Raw genomic sequence first — 15,294 nt, 5'->3', positions numbered from 1 at the left:
ACGTCACTGGATTAGTAGCGGATTCAATGGGAATGTCTGTGAGGTTTTCAGAGTACCCCGGAAATAGGAATTAACTTCATAGTATTCATAGTAATACCAATAATATACTGCTAATTAAACACTCCAACTATATTTAGGGCAGCCACTTGGGATACTCAATTGGTTTTTCGTTCTTATTTTTAAGTGCAGAATTCATATGCAGAATTCCTGAATGGAAATGTAATTGTTGAAGGCTAACAGAAGGAAATGGTGCGTGTCCCGCAGGGGCACAGGCAGGAGGGAAAGGTTTTGGTCGATGCAAGCCAGCTCCTTGCTCTGCCACACCCCCTGGTTCTGGCCAAAGGCAAAGCCCACTCTGGCTGACATGTGAGGGGAGAAAATGTGCCCCCAGTCACCGCACGTTTCTGTCCTTGGGACAGTCTGAGCCTAAGGCTGGTGTGTGTTCTCCATCCACGCCTCCTCTAGTGACATTCCCATCAGAGCAGCTGAATGTCCTAGTGACAGCCTGGCGTTGCAGAGTGGGGACAGGCTGCACGGGCAAGCTGCTTCCGGCCGCCACCCTGGCGCTCTGTAGAGTGAGGCTGTTTTCTACCCTGGGTGTTGTGGTGACAAAACAAGACAGCAGCTTGGAAAGCAGGCTGGGGAAGCAGAAAGGCTCAGAAACAGGTGCCCAGTTCAGGAGGAGCCCAGCTCTGCCACTAATTCCCTCTGTGGCTTTAGGTAAACCACCTTTTGGAGCCTCAGTTTCTCTATGAATAAGGATGCAAGACAAGACCTTCCAAGTCCCTTCAGGTTGTATAATGCACATGGTCTCTGAGCAGACCTGAGGGAACCTGAGGCTGTAGCGTTTTAAGGCAGGACTGAGCAGCGCAACTTCCTTCACTGACAGTAGAAACCATTCCCACATGGACGGAGATCGTGATCCTTTTTCAGGAGTAAAGTGGTATCTGCCCATCCCCCCTCTGCTTACAGAGCTGCCCCCTCCCAGCCCCAAGCCTGCTCCCACAGGGCGCTGCACACAGAGCCCAGGGCGTGGGCCACCCACAGACTCCGGCCCTCTTCTCAGGGCCAGCGGGGAAGGGCCCCCAGGTAGTGGCGGGAGGACTCGGCAGTGTCTGGGATTTCCTTACCACCTCATCTTCATCCTCCTCGTCAGGCTGTGCTTTGGGCCTTGAAACTTTCAGAGCTGCCCCTTTAAACAGTTCATCTTCTTCATCCCCAGAGAGACTGAAGGAAAAATCAAGAAAATCAAGTCACAGGCAATGTTGCTGTTCCTGTTCCAGCCCACGGCGCCCACACGAGGAAAGAATTCAACAGCTGTGATGACCACCCAGGAACTCCTCCCGCCTCCATGCTAGCCTCTGGCACTCCTGACTCCCTTCATAACCTACAGCCAGCGTGATCTTTTAAAACGAATATATCAGGCCGTGTCACTTTTTTGCTTAAATCCCTTTAGTAGCTTTTCATGGTACTTAAAGTCCAAACTTCTAAGAGTGATACAAAATCTCACATGACTCGGTCCCTACTTTATTCTCCAATCTCAGGTTAACACCACTCTCCTACTTACCGTGCCTTCTTTAGTTCCTTGTGTCATGTCCCTTTCTAGCACAGGGCCCTTGCACGTGCGGTTCCTGCTTTCTGCAGTCTCTTCCTCCCACTCCTGGCATTGAAGGCTCCTTTCCATTCTTTAGGTCCCAGTTTAAAAACTGCATTCTCAGAATCCTTCCCTAACCTCTCTATCTAAAGTAGAATAATTCCCCCTTTATTCTCTATTATAATAATAGAGAATTTCTTTTTTTAAGCACTTATCATACTTTTATAATACATAAATATTTGTGTCTTCCCCACTAGACTATAAGCTCCTTAACTCAAGAACCAAATCTGCCTTGCCTACCACCCTATCACAGTGACAACCACAGAGCCTCTCACATTACATGACTGAATGAATAAGTGAATCAGACAGTCCACCTCTGAGGATGCGTTATCAGCCCTAGAAAAACCAGCGGCAACCTCCACATGCAGCCGCCTTGTTCTGGAAACTCTGCTGAGGCAGACATACCTGGTGTGCTGAGAACAGTGGTTGGGTCCGCCTGCTGCTCCAACAGCTGGAGAACCCGCCTCTGTGCCCCCTGGCTCCCTATAGGGAATAGCGGAGCTAGTGACATCCTCGTCTTTCTTGAGCTCTGGAGGCTGAGGCTCTTCTCCTGGACTTTCGGACCCCGAGGCTAGTGGGTCCCCCTTCAAGAGATGTGAAGTCAGGGACAGTCTCGCAGTGCTTTCTGGCTCCTCAACACAGGGATTTTCCAATGCGCTGGCAAGTGTCTCCTCGCACTCAGAGTCCACAAGTACAGGGCCCGGAGGCATAGGGGGAACGGAAGTCGGAGGCCCCAGAGCTCTCTGGGAGGGGCCACAAGTCAGTTCAGGTGAGAGGGACCCCTCTTCTATCTCTGAGAGCGCCTCTGCTTCTGAGGGCTCCCCTTCCCTTCCCTGTACCTCTTCCTGGGGAGTGGAGAGGACCCGAGGAGGTGGGGGGACAGCCTCCTGGACTGCCTGCTCCGGTGACAGTGAGGGGGACCCCTGCATCTCCCCGCTCAGGGGCACTGGAGGCGGTCCAGCACTGCCTGAGACTGAAGGTTGCCGAGGCCGCTCTTCTTTCTCCTCCTCCTCTTCTTCACTGCTGCTCTGTCCCTTGTCTTGCTCGTGTTGGTTTAACAGCTGAAGAGTCACCATCTGTTCAAAAGTCAAGGAGGAGGAGATGACCGCTAAGAGGAAAATAGCAGGCATTCCTATCACTTCCGTCCCTGGTCCCTGTTTACACAACTACTCATGCAGCTCAAATGACTTTGCCTCTTCCTCTCACAGGAGGCTGCCCTTATGTATCCAGATAAAAGTCACTCCAATTATCCTAATTATTGATGAACAGTCTGGAATACCTTTGAAATTTATGATCCCTTGGAAGGTACTTAAGCAACAAGATACCCGCTTCAGTGAAAACAATCAACAGCCGGCCACACCTTGATGGTGTTCATGATGGTCCCCAGAACGGCCCTGCCATTGTAAGATTCCTCCAGCTCGAACTCTCCCCGCAAGGACTGGAACACCTGGTTCATGATCTTCTTGACCTGTGTGAAGACGTGAGGAGAGCGAAACAAAACTTGTATGCTGCCAGAATGGAGTGATCAAGGGACGCATGTCAGCTCTAGAGAGGCGTTTGGAGGGCTGAAATGAAGCCTCCTGGAACCAATCAGACAACACAGCTGGTCACGAATTGAGACGCCGAAAGCTGTCACTGTGGAGAACGATGTTAAATAAGGAACCGTGTTGGATGGAAGGGCTACCGGGGACAGGCGAGCTGTGGCACGTGTGCCCACAACTGCTTAAATAGCATTTATTGCTGCTTCTTCCTACCATGGCCACCACTGGAGCTGCCGTGGGCTATGAGGATTAGTGGTACCAGATGCTGGGCACGCTCCTCACTCTTGTGAATTAGAGGCACTTCCCTTATCTGTCAAAACCTCAGGATAGGGCCCTCTGGGCTTTGCCACCAAGTGACGGGCTCCAAGGGGTTAATTTTTACTTAAGTCAAACAAGTGGTCTATCACTAAAGGCAGAAAATAAAGCTATCAACACAACACATTGGCCACATTCTTTCTGAATACCTGCTACGCTCATCAATCCCCTGATACGACCTGGGCTGCTTCTTCGAAATACTCACCTTCTCTGAGGGGTCAGTGGCAGCAGCTGCAACCCCAGACATGTGGGACTTGTTCTCCAGGTCTTTGGTGTGCTGTTCATTTTGCTCTGTCAGGGCTGTGACCTGGGCCTGGAGGGCTAGACACTGCAAAACAACCAGACCGTGGCCATGGCCTCGGGAGCCTGCACTGCCAGATCCAAGTCAGGACACCCAAGAGGACCAGAACCATCCTAAGCATCAGTGTTAACCTCAGGAAGGTCTGCTGGTATCCATACGCCCCGCCCACCCCAGGCCTGCTGACTCAGGGCATTCTGTTTCCTCATCACTCAGCCTCAACTCACAATGTCGTCTCTGCTTCCCCAGTAAGGCCACTCGCACTGTTCTAACCAGGTCAAGAGCATGATGAGAAAAGAGGGGATGTAAGTCCAGGGACACAGACATATAAACACCAGTCATTAGAAGCAGCCTATTCACCTGCAAGACTGCCTTCATCACCTGTGGGTCCAAGATTTTCAACTAGATACTGTAAGGGTGGACAGTGACCTCCAGACGTGGGGACTTTCATACCAAGACCCTAAACCATCTTCTAGCTCTGTCATTTTCATGCCAATGAGTCTACCATACCCACGCCCCATCCCATCTGTGTGCTTCCGCCCAGGGTGTTCTGCCGCCTTCTTCACCTTCCCGAGGCCACTTGTCCTTCTTGGCTCTGCTCCCTTAGGCACTTCTTCTTCTGCGCCTCACAGCACTCAGTGCTGATCTGTGTCTCTCTGTCTCCCTTCCTTGACTGTGAGATTCTCGAGGGCAGAGTTCTTTGTAAGCCCTTTCCCTAACGGTATCTGGAGTCCAACTGGCAGTCAATAAAGATTTGCATCATAAATGACCAAATAATGGAATTAAACACCTTCCAGAACACTAGCGCTGCCTTTTCTCTCTCGAGGTCACAGACCTGTCATCCCAAATCAGTCAGACTACTGACAGACCGGAGAATTGAGCAAGTGTGGTTTGGTTTTGGTTTTCGAGCTGGTAACATCTTTTAGGTTCAAAAGAATTTACGAGACTCCACGTGTTCACCTCACATTAACTGTGCTAAGCTGTCTGGCCCAGGAGAAACACCTACCTTTTCCTGAAGGCGGAGCAGCTCCTGCTGGCTGGCGTCTCTCTGCGCACACACTTCCTGGTACTGCAGCAGGTGTTCATCCTTGGCAGAGGCCAACAGGTGTTCACATTTTGCTTCCCACTGGGTCTGCAGCTCAGCCTGTACGAGAGACAGCTGCCAAGAGAATGGAATGACCGCATCCCGGGCAAGAGCCGTCACAGCCAGGGAAGCCCATCTTTCATTAGGCAAAAAGAATAAGCTAACGGTCCAGACTTCATAGGAACACAACTATTCGAAAGACCTTGATTACTTTCAAAGTAAATGTACTTTGTAAACATAGGGACGCAGATGTCATTGGCTGTCGGGAGTTTAAAAACTACTCCAACCAGATAAAGGTGTGACTGCCCAGCAAGGTTGCGAGAGGACAGGACCGTGACATGATCATACTTTTCAGAATCTGGGCCCTAAACCTTACAGGTTCAGAAGAAACAGTCTTGTCAAGGTTCCCAGAGGTGACCAAACTGAGGGCACCAATTCACTCAACAGTTAGACGCACAAATATGAATTTATGAACTTACAAGGAGAAAGGTCTCTGTCAAATGGACTAGAGACCCAGGTGTGCCCTGCCACTCTCCCGGGCTTCCCTGCCTGATTTACCCAAGTGAATCCCTTTTTTCCAAGGATGATCATGTACCTGAAGGCCTATTTCCAAGTGCGTCAGTTTCCCGTTACCTGCTCTGCAGCTGCTTGGTCTGTGGACACCCGAGCCTTTTTCAAGAGCTGCCGAAGTTTGTCCAGTTCCTCCTGGTAGGACTTACGGATTTCATCGATCTCCTCCTCGGCCCGACAGCGCTCTTGAGCAGACTTCTTTTTCCTTTCAGAGAGGTTCTTAGGAATAAGAGAACCATCGTCAGCTCTAGCTGTTTGACCGAGGATCAATGCAGAAGGTGGTGATATTGGTGGTAGCTTTGGACCCTGCTGGGTCCTTCTGGAAACAATTCAACGTTAAATTTAATTTTCCTTCTATATTTAACATTCTCAGCTATTGGACGAGAAAAATTGTGACAAGAAGAAAGGAAAACAAGAATGGTTTTATCTACAATTCTATTAAGAGATGGTAAATATCTTAACAGTGTAAAAGCATAGGGAAGTGGACACTTTCATACCTGCTAGCAGGAAAATAAATAGGTATTCTCTCTTTGGATGCAATTTAGTAGTCCTGTGAAAGGAATTTCAAAATATACATACCCAGGAATCTCACAAATTACCATTTATCTTAAGGAAGCAATAAATCATGCCCACAAAAACTGTGTTACAAGGGTGGTCACTGTAGTGGTATCTGTAACAATGAAAAACTAAAACAGCCCCCCCAAAAATCAGAAGGAATTAGGTTAAAAAAAACCAAACTGATAAATGATAAAATCAGAAGAAACTGAAAATGAAAACCAAGATTTATCCCCTAAAAAGGAACCAGGCCACAAAGCCCTTACTAAAGAGTTTCATAGAAATGTCAGAAAGTTTGTTCTTTTCACATTTAAACTGTTCCAGAACAGAGGAAAAAACCAGGAATGTTCCCATTTTGTTCAATGGGGCTAGTTTAGGCTGACCTTAAAATTTTAACACAACAAAAGATACTACAAATACTAAATAATATTTGTAACATCTCTGAGTGACAAAGGATGAACACCCTCAGTAATGTTTATAAATCAAACTAATATTACAACAGGAAAAGAGAGCAAAGGCCATTAAAAAGAAAATTTGCAGAAGAAATACAAATAGGTACTAAATATATGAAAGCTTTACTACTAACAAAAATACATGTTAAAACAAGACAGCATACTGCAGCTATCAGACTATGAATATTAGAAAAATTGACATAAGCCGAGGTGGAAAGAATATAGAGAAACGGGCTTCCACAGTGCTGGAAATGTAAGCCAGCATACCCTTCTTTGAAAATAATCTGGCAATGTGCATTTTAAAACTTTAGATGTGTAGCATTTCCTGTGATCTAGCAATTCTAATTCAAGCAATCAAGGTTATGGAAATGCTCAAATAAATTCACAAAAAATAACTATATAATACAAGGATGTCTACAGCAGCAATGCCTGAAATTGTGAAAAAACAGAAATACAAATATCCATCAACAGATGAATAAATTATGGTATAACCTCACAGTAGACTAGACTACTATGCTGTAGTTAAAAGGAATGAGAAAGTTCTCATTCTTAGTAGTACAATGTCCAGGATGTTAAAAAAAAAAAAAAAAAAAAAGCATTAAGCATGATTATCTTATCGTAACAAAATGATCCGTGTACATATATGTATGTGTAAGTGCAGGTGTACATATGTTTTATACACACAGAAAACAACCTGCACAGATAATCATGCGTTGTTTACAGTTGTTATCTCTAACGCTTGAGATTGGAGAGGAAAACAAGATAAATTTTATTTTTGATTTTATACTTCTGTCTTATTTGTATTTGTTACAATGAACACATGCTACTGTTAATATTTAAAGGAAAATAAAAATGTTTATTAAAAGCTGATCCTGGCCACCTGGGTCCAACAGAGAAACTTTAGTTGTAGAACTCACCTTTTCCAGAGATTCCTTCTCAGCTCGAAGATCTGCCAGCTCCTCCTCCAGGGAGGTCACCTTGAGCTCCAGTTGTCTCCGGCTTTGCTTTTCACTTTTGAATTTGGACTGTGCTTGCTCAGAGGTTTCCTGGAGCTCTGGGATATAACAACAAAGAGACTACTAGCCGCACAACCAGGGGCATCCCAGCCGCTCCTCCAAACCGCACCCCAAGGTCTCCCAATTCAACCACGTGAGCGCCTTCCTCTCACTCCCTTTGGCACCAACTCACTGACCAGCAAAAGGTGTATCAGGTCACGAACCAACTCCCTCACCGACCCATGCTCATTTCTCTGCGTGTGTGTCACCTTCTCCACACACAAAATTGAAAGGAAACATTTGAGTAGTCCGAAACCACTGGCGACATGTATCACTGCCACAATCCTCTTTCAGTCATTGGCTCCACACACTGAACTGATCTTTATTTAGCTTTAGTCCAGGCCCTGTCTCACCACCCGGTAAGATACTCCCAACCTTCTTGGTAGTTGGGACATTCTACCAAGAGTTTGCTTTTAAAGCATCAAACAGGGGGGTACCTGGGTGGCTCAGTCAGTTAAGCGATCGATTTTGGCTCAGGTCATGATCTCACAGTTGATGGGTTTGAGACCCGTATCAGACTCTGTGCTGACTGCCCAGAGCCTGGAGCCTGCTTCCGTCTGGATTCTGTTGTCTCCCTCTCTCTCTGCCCCTCACCCACTTGCAGACTGCCTCTCTCTCTCTTTCAAAAATAAATAAACATTAAAAAAAAAATCAAACAGGGGCGGCTGGGTGGCTCAATCAGTCTCTTGATTTCAGCTCAGGTCATGATCCTAGGGTCATGGATGGAGCCTTGTGTTGGGTTCTGTGCTAAGTGTGGAACCTGCTTAAGATTCTCTCTCTCTCTCTCTCTCTCTCTCTCTCTCTCTCTCTCTCTCTCTCCCTCCCTCCCTCCCTCTCTCTCTCTCTCTCCCCCCACCCTCCCGACCAGCTCACACTATCTCTCTCTTTAAAAAAAATAATAAAACATAAAACATCAAATAAATGCTCAAATAAAGCTATTGTAATATTTCTTAAAAAGGTAACATCTCAAAGTTACATTTGTTGGGAAAACTTTTGAGACCCTTATGGCACTTTAGAAGTAACCATCGTAGGGCATCACCAAAGCAGAAAAGAAGACACCTGTACAACATTCAAGTCTAAGACTGTCCCTCAGGTGTACCCGGGGGACACTCTAAAAGGGAAAAGGTGTATCTTCAAGGTATCACTCTAATGACTGACATCAGTGTTTTTAGCTCTTTTCAGGCAAGCAAACTTTGCTTCTTCCCAGTTCTGCTGCTGCTCCAGCTATGCCCCACCCCCGGTCCCATCTGTGCCTTCCCCATTTGTTCCTATACACCGAGGTGCATGAATCAGGTGCATGAAGCACTCTGGGCTTCCCAAATCTTCTATTCAAGGCCCCGTGTCTTGAGCAGCACCTTTGTGCCAGGCATTGAACTAACACGAACTTGGAGAAAAGGACTTAGCGAAGATGAGCAAGACACCATCCTTGTCCTCCAGAGGCTTGTATTCTAGGAGGGAACACGGACATGTAAATCGTGCTGATCTAAGGCTAACTCTGATAATGTCAGAATAACGTACTTAGAGGTAAAGGATTTTAAAGGAAATCAAATGTTGTGGGAAAAAAACCAGGAAAGTTTCTAAAGAATGAATTTTGGAGAATTAGAGGCAAACATTGGTGACAGCAGACACACCAAGTCCAGGGAAGAGCATGGAGGAAAAACAAGACAAGAACCACAGGATGGGCTGAAGCTGCAGCAGGCTGGTTAGGATGTCCAGAGCCAAGATGAACTGAGCAACATAAGAGGAAGTAGGCCAAACTGGAGAGGCCTCGAGTGCCAGACTGAAGGGCTGGAATCCACCCTCTAACAAGAAGGCAACCGCCACAGGAAGCATTTCTTCCTTAAACTTCCAATGAGTCACGAGTTAGAGGAACCCATTAACTCAAAGGCACTGAAGGCAACACTGGCCCAAACAAAGTAGAAGAGTGGTGGCTGGTCCATCCAGATGGGTAGTCCATTCTTTAGTTGTCCTTTATGTCAAGCAATCGTGTAGGTTGATACAGGCCTACTTTCATTTTTGCCTCAGTCCCTCCCAAGCAAACTTCATGAGCGTCATGACAAATGGATGGGGAGGAAGGACACGGTTAAATTCCTTTTTATAATAATAACAATAATAATAATTATTATTGTTATTATTATTAGTATTTATTAAGTAAACTCTACCCCCAGCGTGAGGCTTGAACTCACGACCCTGAGATCAAGAGTCACGTGCTGTTCTGAATGAGCCACCTAGGTGCCCCACACTTTCATTCCTGAAGTTTAAACGGCAAACGTCGCAGCCCCTCCACCAAGGACGCACCTGAGAGCTCTGCCTGCAGTTTGATGAGCTGGCCCTTGAGGAGGTCTGTCTCCTTCAAGCTTTCTGTCAGCTGCATCTGCAGCTCCGCTTCCTTCTTCTGGTGAGCGGTCACCTTCAGCTGCAGACGAGAGACTTGAGCGGTGGCTGCTGTTAACTCTTCCGTCACCTTGGCCTGAATAGTAACAAAGTATGACGCCACTTCAAACACAGCTGTCCCTTGCCTCCAAGTGAGGACCCAACCGCACACACTCTGCTGACTGAACTGGCAGGAAGGGAGCTAACCCTCAACATGCATTAAACCGAAATCAAGCCTTCAATATGCGTCTCTGGTCCACGAATTCCCTTGCGGAAATCCGTCCTTAGGAAGCATTCAGCGAAATTACAAAAATTTTGCTACGAGATCTTCACTGCCGATTGTTTCCAGTTGCAAAAGAGTGGAAAAATAAAATGCTGGGAAATGGGCTTGATGAAGCAAACTGTGATACATCTATCCTGCGTGCAACTATCAAGAATGGGGCTATGAGAGAAGACATCGGGGACAGAGCCACAGCCTACTATTAAACGTTACCAATCTGATACGTGAGAAATGGTATCCCTGCCCGTTTTCTAACTTTCCTAGGATAAACACGTATGGTTTTTTTTTTTAATAAGAAAAGGATCTTTTAAAATTTAAACTGAACGCCTTCAACACCGTCAACTTGTGAGTTTGCAGCTTCTCCCTAGTGGTCCTGACCACTGGCAGTATTACGATGGAAAGCTCAGCCATATGAGAGCAACTGTGCTGGGGGTTCTTGGAAGAACAGAGCTAAAAAAAGAAGGAAACGTTTCAGTTTTTCTGGGGGCTGAACGTATTGCAAACGGTGCCCTGGATTGGCCTAAGAGAAGCTGCGTGTGCGTGCTCGAGTAACGTCTGGCGAAATACAGTGATTACCCTGGAGAGCCCTCTAATGATAGTCTGTGCAGTACGCGTGATGATTAAGAGGACGGTCAACGGAACAGAATGGTAAACAAGTGACAAATACCACAGTCTCATCACCTGAACTGATGTGCTCCCATAAAAGTGAGGAGAAATGAGATGACAGGAAAGGCAGTGAACAGTTGCTCGGCTGGTGACGAGTCTTGATTTTGGACAGTGAAGTATTGATGTGGTTGGACCATCTCTCCTATACTATTACGCTGCTACTCCTGTTCCTCCTCCTGTACTATCTACTTGTGCATTTATAGTTGTTTACTTTCTTACTGTCACTTGTCCCTTCTTATGGTATTCACTGCACTCCTGCAGATTTAAGCTTTCCAAAGCCTTTACTGGTTTTCTAAGCTTACGTTTAAAAAAAAATTTTTTTTTTAACATTTTATTTATTTTTGAGACAGGGAGAGACAAAGCATGAACAGGGGGAGGGTCAGAGAGAGGGAGACACAGAATCTGAAACAGGCTCCAGGCTCTGAGCTGGCAGCACAGAGCCCGACGCGGGGCTCGAACTCACAGACCACGAAATCATGACCTGAGCCAAAGTCGGCCGCTTAACCGACTGAGCCACCCAGGCGCACCCCTAGCTTACGTTTAAAACCTGATATTCTGGGGGCACGTGGGTGGCTCAGTTGGTTAAGCGTCTGACGTTGGCTCAGGTCATGATCTCACGGTTTGTGGGTTCGAGCCCCACATCAGGCTCTGTGGTGACAGCTCAGTTTCGGATTCTGTGTCTCCCTCTCTCTCTGCCCCTCCCCTGCTCATGCTCTGTCTCCCTCTCTCTCTCTTTCTCTCTCAAGAATAAATAAAACATTTTTAAAAGTTTAAAAAATAAAATGAAATAAAATAAAATAAAATAAAATCTGATATTCTGATTCTCCTAAAAGTGGGGGAAATAAAGCAAATTAAAAGTGTACCTCAAATAAAAAGAAACAGGCTATGAATGAGTATTGAGAACCCCCTGACAAAGACTCTCTCCTTGACCAAACTTCAGTCAGACTCCTCTGAGCCCCTGACCTTGGCCTCCCATCCTGTCTGTGGCCTGCCCAGCCTAGTTTTAGCAAGAATCCTGCTATGTCCATTCAGAGACAACCCCTCTCCTTGATATTTGAACAAGTTCTTCATCCTCGACCTTTGGTATCTCAGTCCTTGGCCTGTCATTAGCAAGAATCCTACTAGGTCGGTTTAGCCAAGAATCCCCCTACCCATGATGTCTCCTCTGAGTCATTTTCTGGCACTGACCCTCACTCTGCTCCTTAGCTATAAATCCCCCATCTGTCCTTACTGTATTTGGAGGAGCCCAATCTTTCTCTCCTTCTGCAACAATGTTGAATAAAGTCTTCCTTACTATTTCAGTAAGTGCCCAAATAATTTTTTCTTCTAACAGTATGAGACCTTTGGAGTGAGCTCTAAGATACTTATTTCTGCTGTGTGGTAGCCTTAGGTTTTTACCTGTTAAACACAGAGGACAATGGTATCTAGAACGTCCAGAGAGAAGAGGGGTTTTCATCTGCCCCAAGTAGAAAAAAAGTTTTAGTCACTGTCCTGCCACATGTGGCCTAATGGGACCTGAGCTCACACAGCACCCACAGAGCATCATGTCTGTCTGTGGCTCGAGAGTTCACCGATATCAGAACGAGGGCCATTCACAAAGGACTCACAGCTAAGACCACTGGAAGGACTGTACGTCCCTGGAGGGGAGGCAGTGGGATGGGTGGTCCCTCCCTCACCAAAGGACAAGCGAAGTCAAAGGTCACTCAAAAGTTCTTTTTAGCTCAGAGCCTTACCTAGAAAGGCCTGTTAGAAGCATGAAAAGCAATATTTTCACCCAAACACACATGTGTTTCACCCAAACACACATGTGTGCACAGAGGAAACAGTGAAGGGATGAGTAATAGGAAAGGAAAGCAAAGGCAGGGAGAACCAAGAATTCAGAAAAACAAGTAAAAAAGAGCATTCAAGTTAGAGGCAGGAAAAGGTACCAAAGAAAAATGGCAATTTTCCTTTCCAAAAGGAAAACGGACATAGCTGACTGGAAGTGAGGCCCTGGGCAAGTCTCTGACTCTCTCTGGGTCGCAGTTTGATCCTCTGTAAACCAAGTGACCTCCGACAGCTCTTGCATTAGTCCAGGGTTTTATGTGGAAATACTAACCCTGTCACAGAAAAAAATAAAAATAAAAATAATAATAATGATTAATTCCATTTACCAAATATCCACTGAGCACTCAGCCAAAATTTTCTGAGCTGCGTTTGAAGGCAGAGAACTGTCTCCAGGGATTAAAGGACCTCAATTATCTCCCTTTAGGAGAATTTTCACAGGGACGACTGCTAAGTAAGAAAGAAGTGGAGCAAAAGAAAAGCGGGTAGAGTCGAGCCTTGAAAGTTTCCCTGGAAGAAAAGTGGCCAAGTGAGGCATGTGGTACTTGGTACCTGCCCACCAAGCCCTGTGATCCTTAGTCCAGGAGATGCTCTCCGATGTGTGGAAGCAGGGTGCCTAGAACCTGGTGGGTACTTAACATACTGCAGCTGCTACCACTGTTATTATTACTAATGTTTCTGCTCTTACAGACAGAACATCTACCAGTTACAGGCACTGGGCCAGACATTTCTGTTTATCAATACGAATCACGTGGGTGGATTAATAAGCTAACTCATGGGGTTGGCAAACCCTGACCCACGGGCCAAACTGGCCTGCTGCCTGTTTTTGTAAATAAAATTTTATTGGAACTCACACACACACCCCTACTGATACTCAGCATGAGAATCACATGGTGAAATTACTAAAAACAAATGTGCCCAGCTGCCACGTCCAGAAATTGCCGCAAAAGAAACCACTAACAAGAGCAGGGTCCTCAGCTGGCTGTGCATCAGAATCAAAAGGAGCTTTTTAAAAGTTCAGATTTGGCTTTCAGCTAGATATCCTGAATTAGAATCTCAAGATGAAGTTTAAGAAGATGTATTTTTTAATCAAGCATCTCAAGGGTTCTGAGGCAACCAGACTAGCATTTGGGAACAACTGATCTAGAAGTTCTAGTAATCATTTTAGACCTGAATAACAGGTCTAACAGCTAGACCAAACATGTCTGGGTGTCCCTGCCAGGCCTATGGATTAAACAAAGAAAGAAAGGAAAAAGGAAAAAGGAAAAAGGAAAAAGGAAAAAGGAAAAAGGAAAAAGGAAAAAGGAAAGGAAAGGAAAGGAAAGAAAGGAAAGGAAAGGAAAGGAAAGGGAAAAGAAAGAGTAAAGGAGAGAAAAAATAAAAGTAGAGGAAGGAGAAGTAATAAAAAGTATGGCAAACGGGAGTGGTGAAGTGACCCCAGTACTATTTGGTGATGCCAATGTCATAGGCTGCTGACCTTGACCCAGGCCAGACAAGTCAGCCACAACAAACAAAGGATGTGGAAAGTAGCAGTGAGGAAGGACCGGGATCAGGATGGAATGGGGCTGTGCTAGGCAAGGCACTGCTCATCAGAGGCTAAGAGGTCGGAGATATTTCTTCCCGGGATACTATAGCTAAGAGAACACAAAGAATGAAAAATTACATGAGACGTAAGTAAGGAATCCTCATCATGATCAGCCAATGAGGAAGTGGGTAAACTCCACAAGGTTATCAAATGCATTCAACTCAACTTTTCAAGTTTCCAAGAAACATTCAAATAGAAAATGTAAACCATTTCTTAAACCTGAGGTAACAGACAACGGGGTCAAGGGCTCCCAACTGAGGAATGGTAGCCCAAACAAGGAGGAATCCATGCCGGATAAACAGTACTGCCAGAGCAGAGACAGGAGGAGTGATCTTCCGAACCAGCCCAGCCCAGCCCAAGGCCCACTAGAGTCTTGCTTATAGCTACTCCAGGAACAGTCAAAATTCCTACTTCTGAACTGACTAAAGCCAAACAGCAGTACTTCAAAATGCTCCAGCAGACGCAGGTGAAGGAACAAAGTAGCCAACCTTAAATTTCACCATAGTGTTTGTTATGTGGCATAAGAATTTTCTGTTGTGTCAACAGAATAAATTTCATTTTCTAATAAATGATGTAATCCTCACCTTAATCAAATTACTAAGATCAAGGATAGTTTTTGAGTCAACCCATTGCAAAGCATATTATAAAACAGAAGTCTGGATGGTGGATATACTAAAATCTGTTGGATGCTTTCTAGTTCTTTTCCCAATGATGGCAAAAACTTTTGTTGAAAAGTAGATCGTTAAGTCCGTACACAGGACCACTCCTGAGCTCTACACATCCTGATGGGCTTTCCTCTCCCTTGTTACTTTACCTTCTCTTGTTCAGCATGCAATACTCTTGCCTGTGTGTTTTCTGTGGCTGTCTGAAGCGAGTTGTTCCTCTTCTCCATCATCAGGTTACTCTGCTCAACATACCTATGAAATAGGGGAAAAGACATTTATCGAGCACCGAATGTATACTGGGCACAATCAGTGCTCACAACATTGCTCTACACTTCAAAAAACAATCTGAAAGCACTTTTGTTTTCCTTAGATCTGCA

The 15,294-nt window shown here is 45.7% G+C and overlaps 1 protein-coding gene across 3 annotated transcripts in view; it reads right to left on the bottom strand.

Moving 5' to 3' along the window:
- The window catches only part of FKBP15 (FKBP prolyl isomerase family member 15), a 55,090-nt gene that overhangs the window by 1,771 nt on the left and 38,025 nt on the right, over positions 1 to 15,294 (bottom strand). The window contains exons 19-27 of one of the 3 annotated variants that reach the window (XM_015075977.3): positions 15,067 to 15,169; positions 9,823 to 9,994; positions 7,387 to 7,523; positions 5,526 to 5,681; positions 4,815 to 4,967; positions 3,716 to 3,838; positions 3,015 to 3,122; positions 2,060 to 2,730; positions 1,131 to 1,227 (exon numbers count right to left, since the gene is read on the bottom strand). In XM_015075977.3, coding sequence (XP_014931463.1) covers positions 1,131 to 1,227; positions 2,060 to 2,730; positions 3,015 to 3,122; positions 3,716 to 3,838; positions 4,815 to 4,967; positions 5,526 to 5,681; positions 7,387 to 7,523; positions 9,823 to 9,994; positions 15,067 to 15,169 — 1,720 coding nt within the window. The remainder of the gene's footprint in view (positions 1 to 1,130; positions 1,228 to 2,059; positions 2,731 to 3,014; positions 3,123 to 3,715; positions 3,839 to 4,814; positions 4,968 to 5,525; positions 5,682 to 7,386; positions 7,524 to 9,822; positions 9,995 to 15,066; positions 15,170 to 15,294) is intronic. The other 2 variants (XM_015075986.3, XM_053204764.1) reach the window with 2 other exon arrangements.

The sequence above is a fragment of the Acinonyx jubatus genome, chromosome D4 (genome assembly GCF_027475565.1).
Source record: "Acinonyx jubatus isolate Ajub_Pintada_27869175 chromosome D4, VMU_Ajub_asm_v1.0, whole genome shotgun sequence".
In the NCBI taxonomy this organism is placed as follows: Eukaryota; Metazoa; Chordata; class Mammalia; order Carnivora; family Felidae; genus Acinonyx; species Acinonyx jubatus.
Note: the sequence above shows the minus strand (reverse complement) of the source record. Positions and strands in the feature narration are given on the sequence as shown.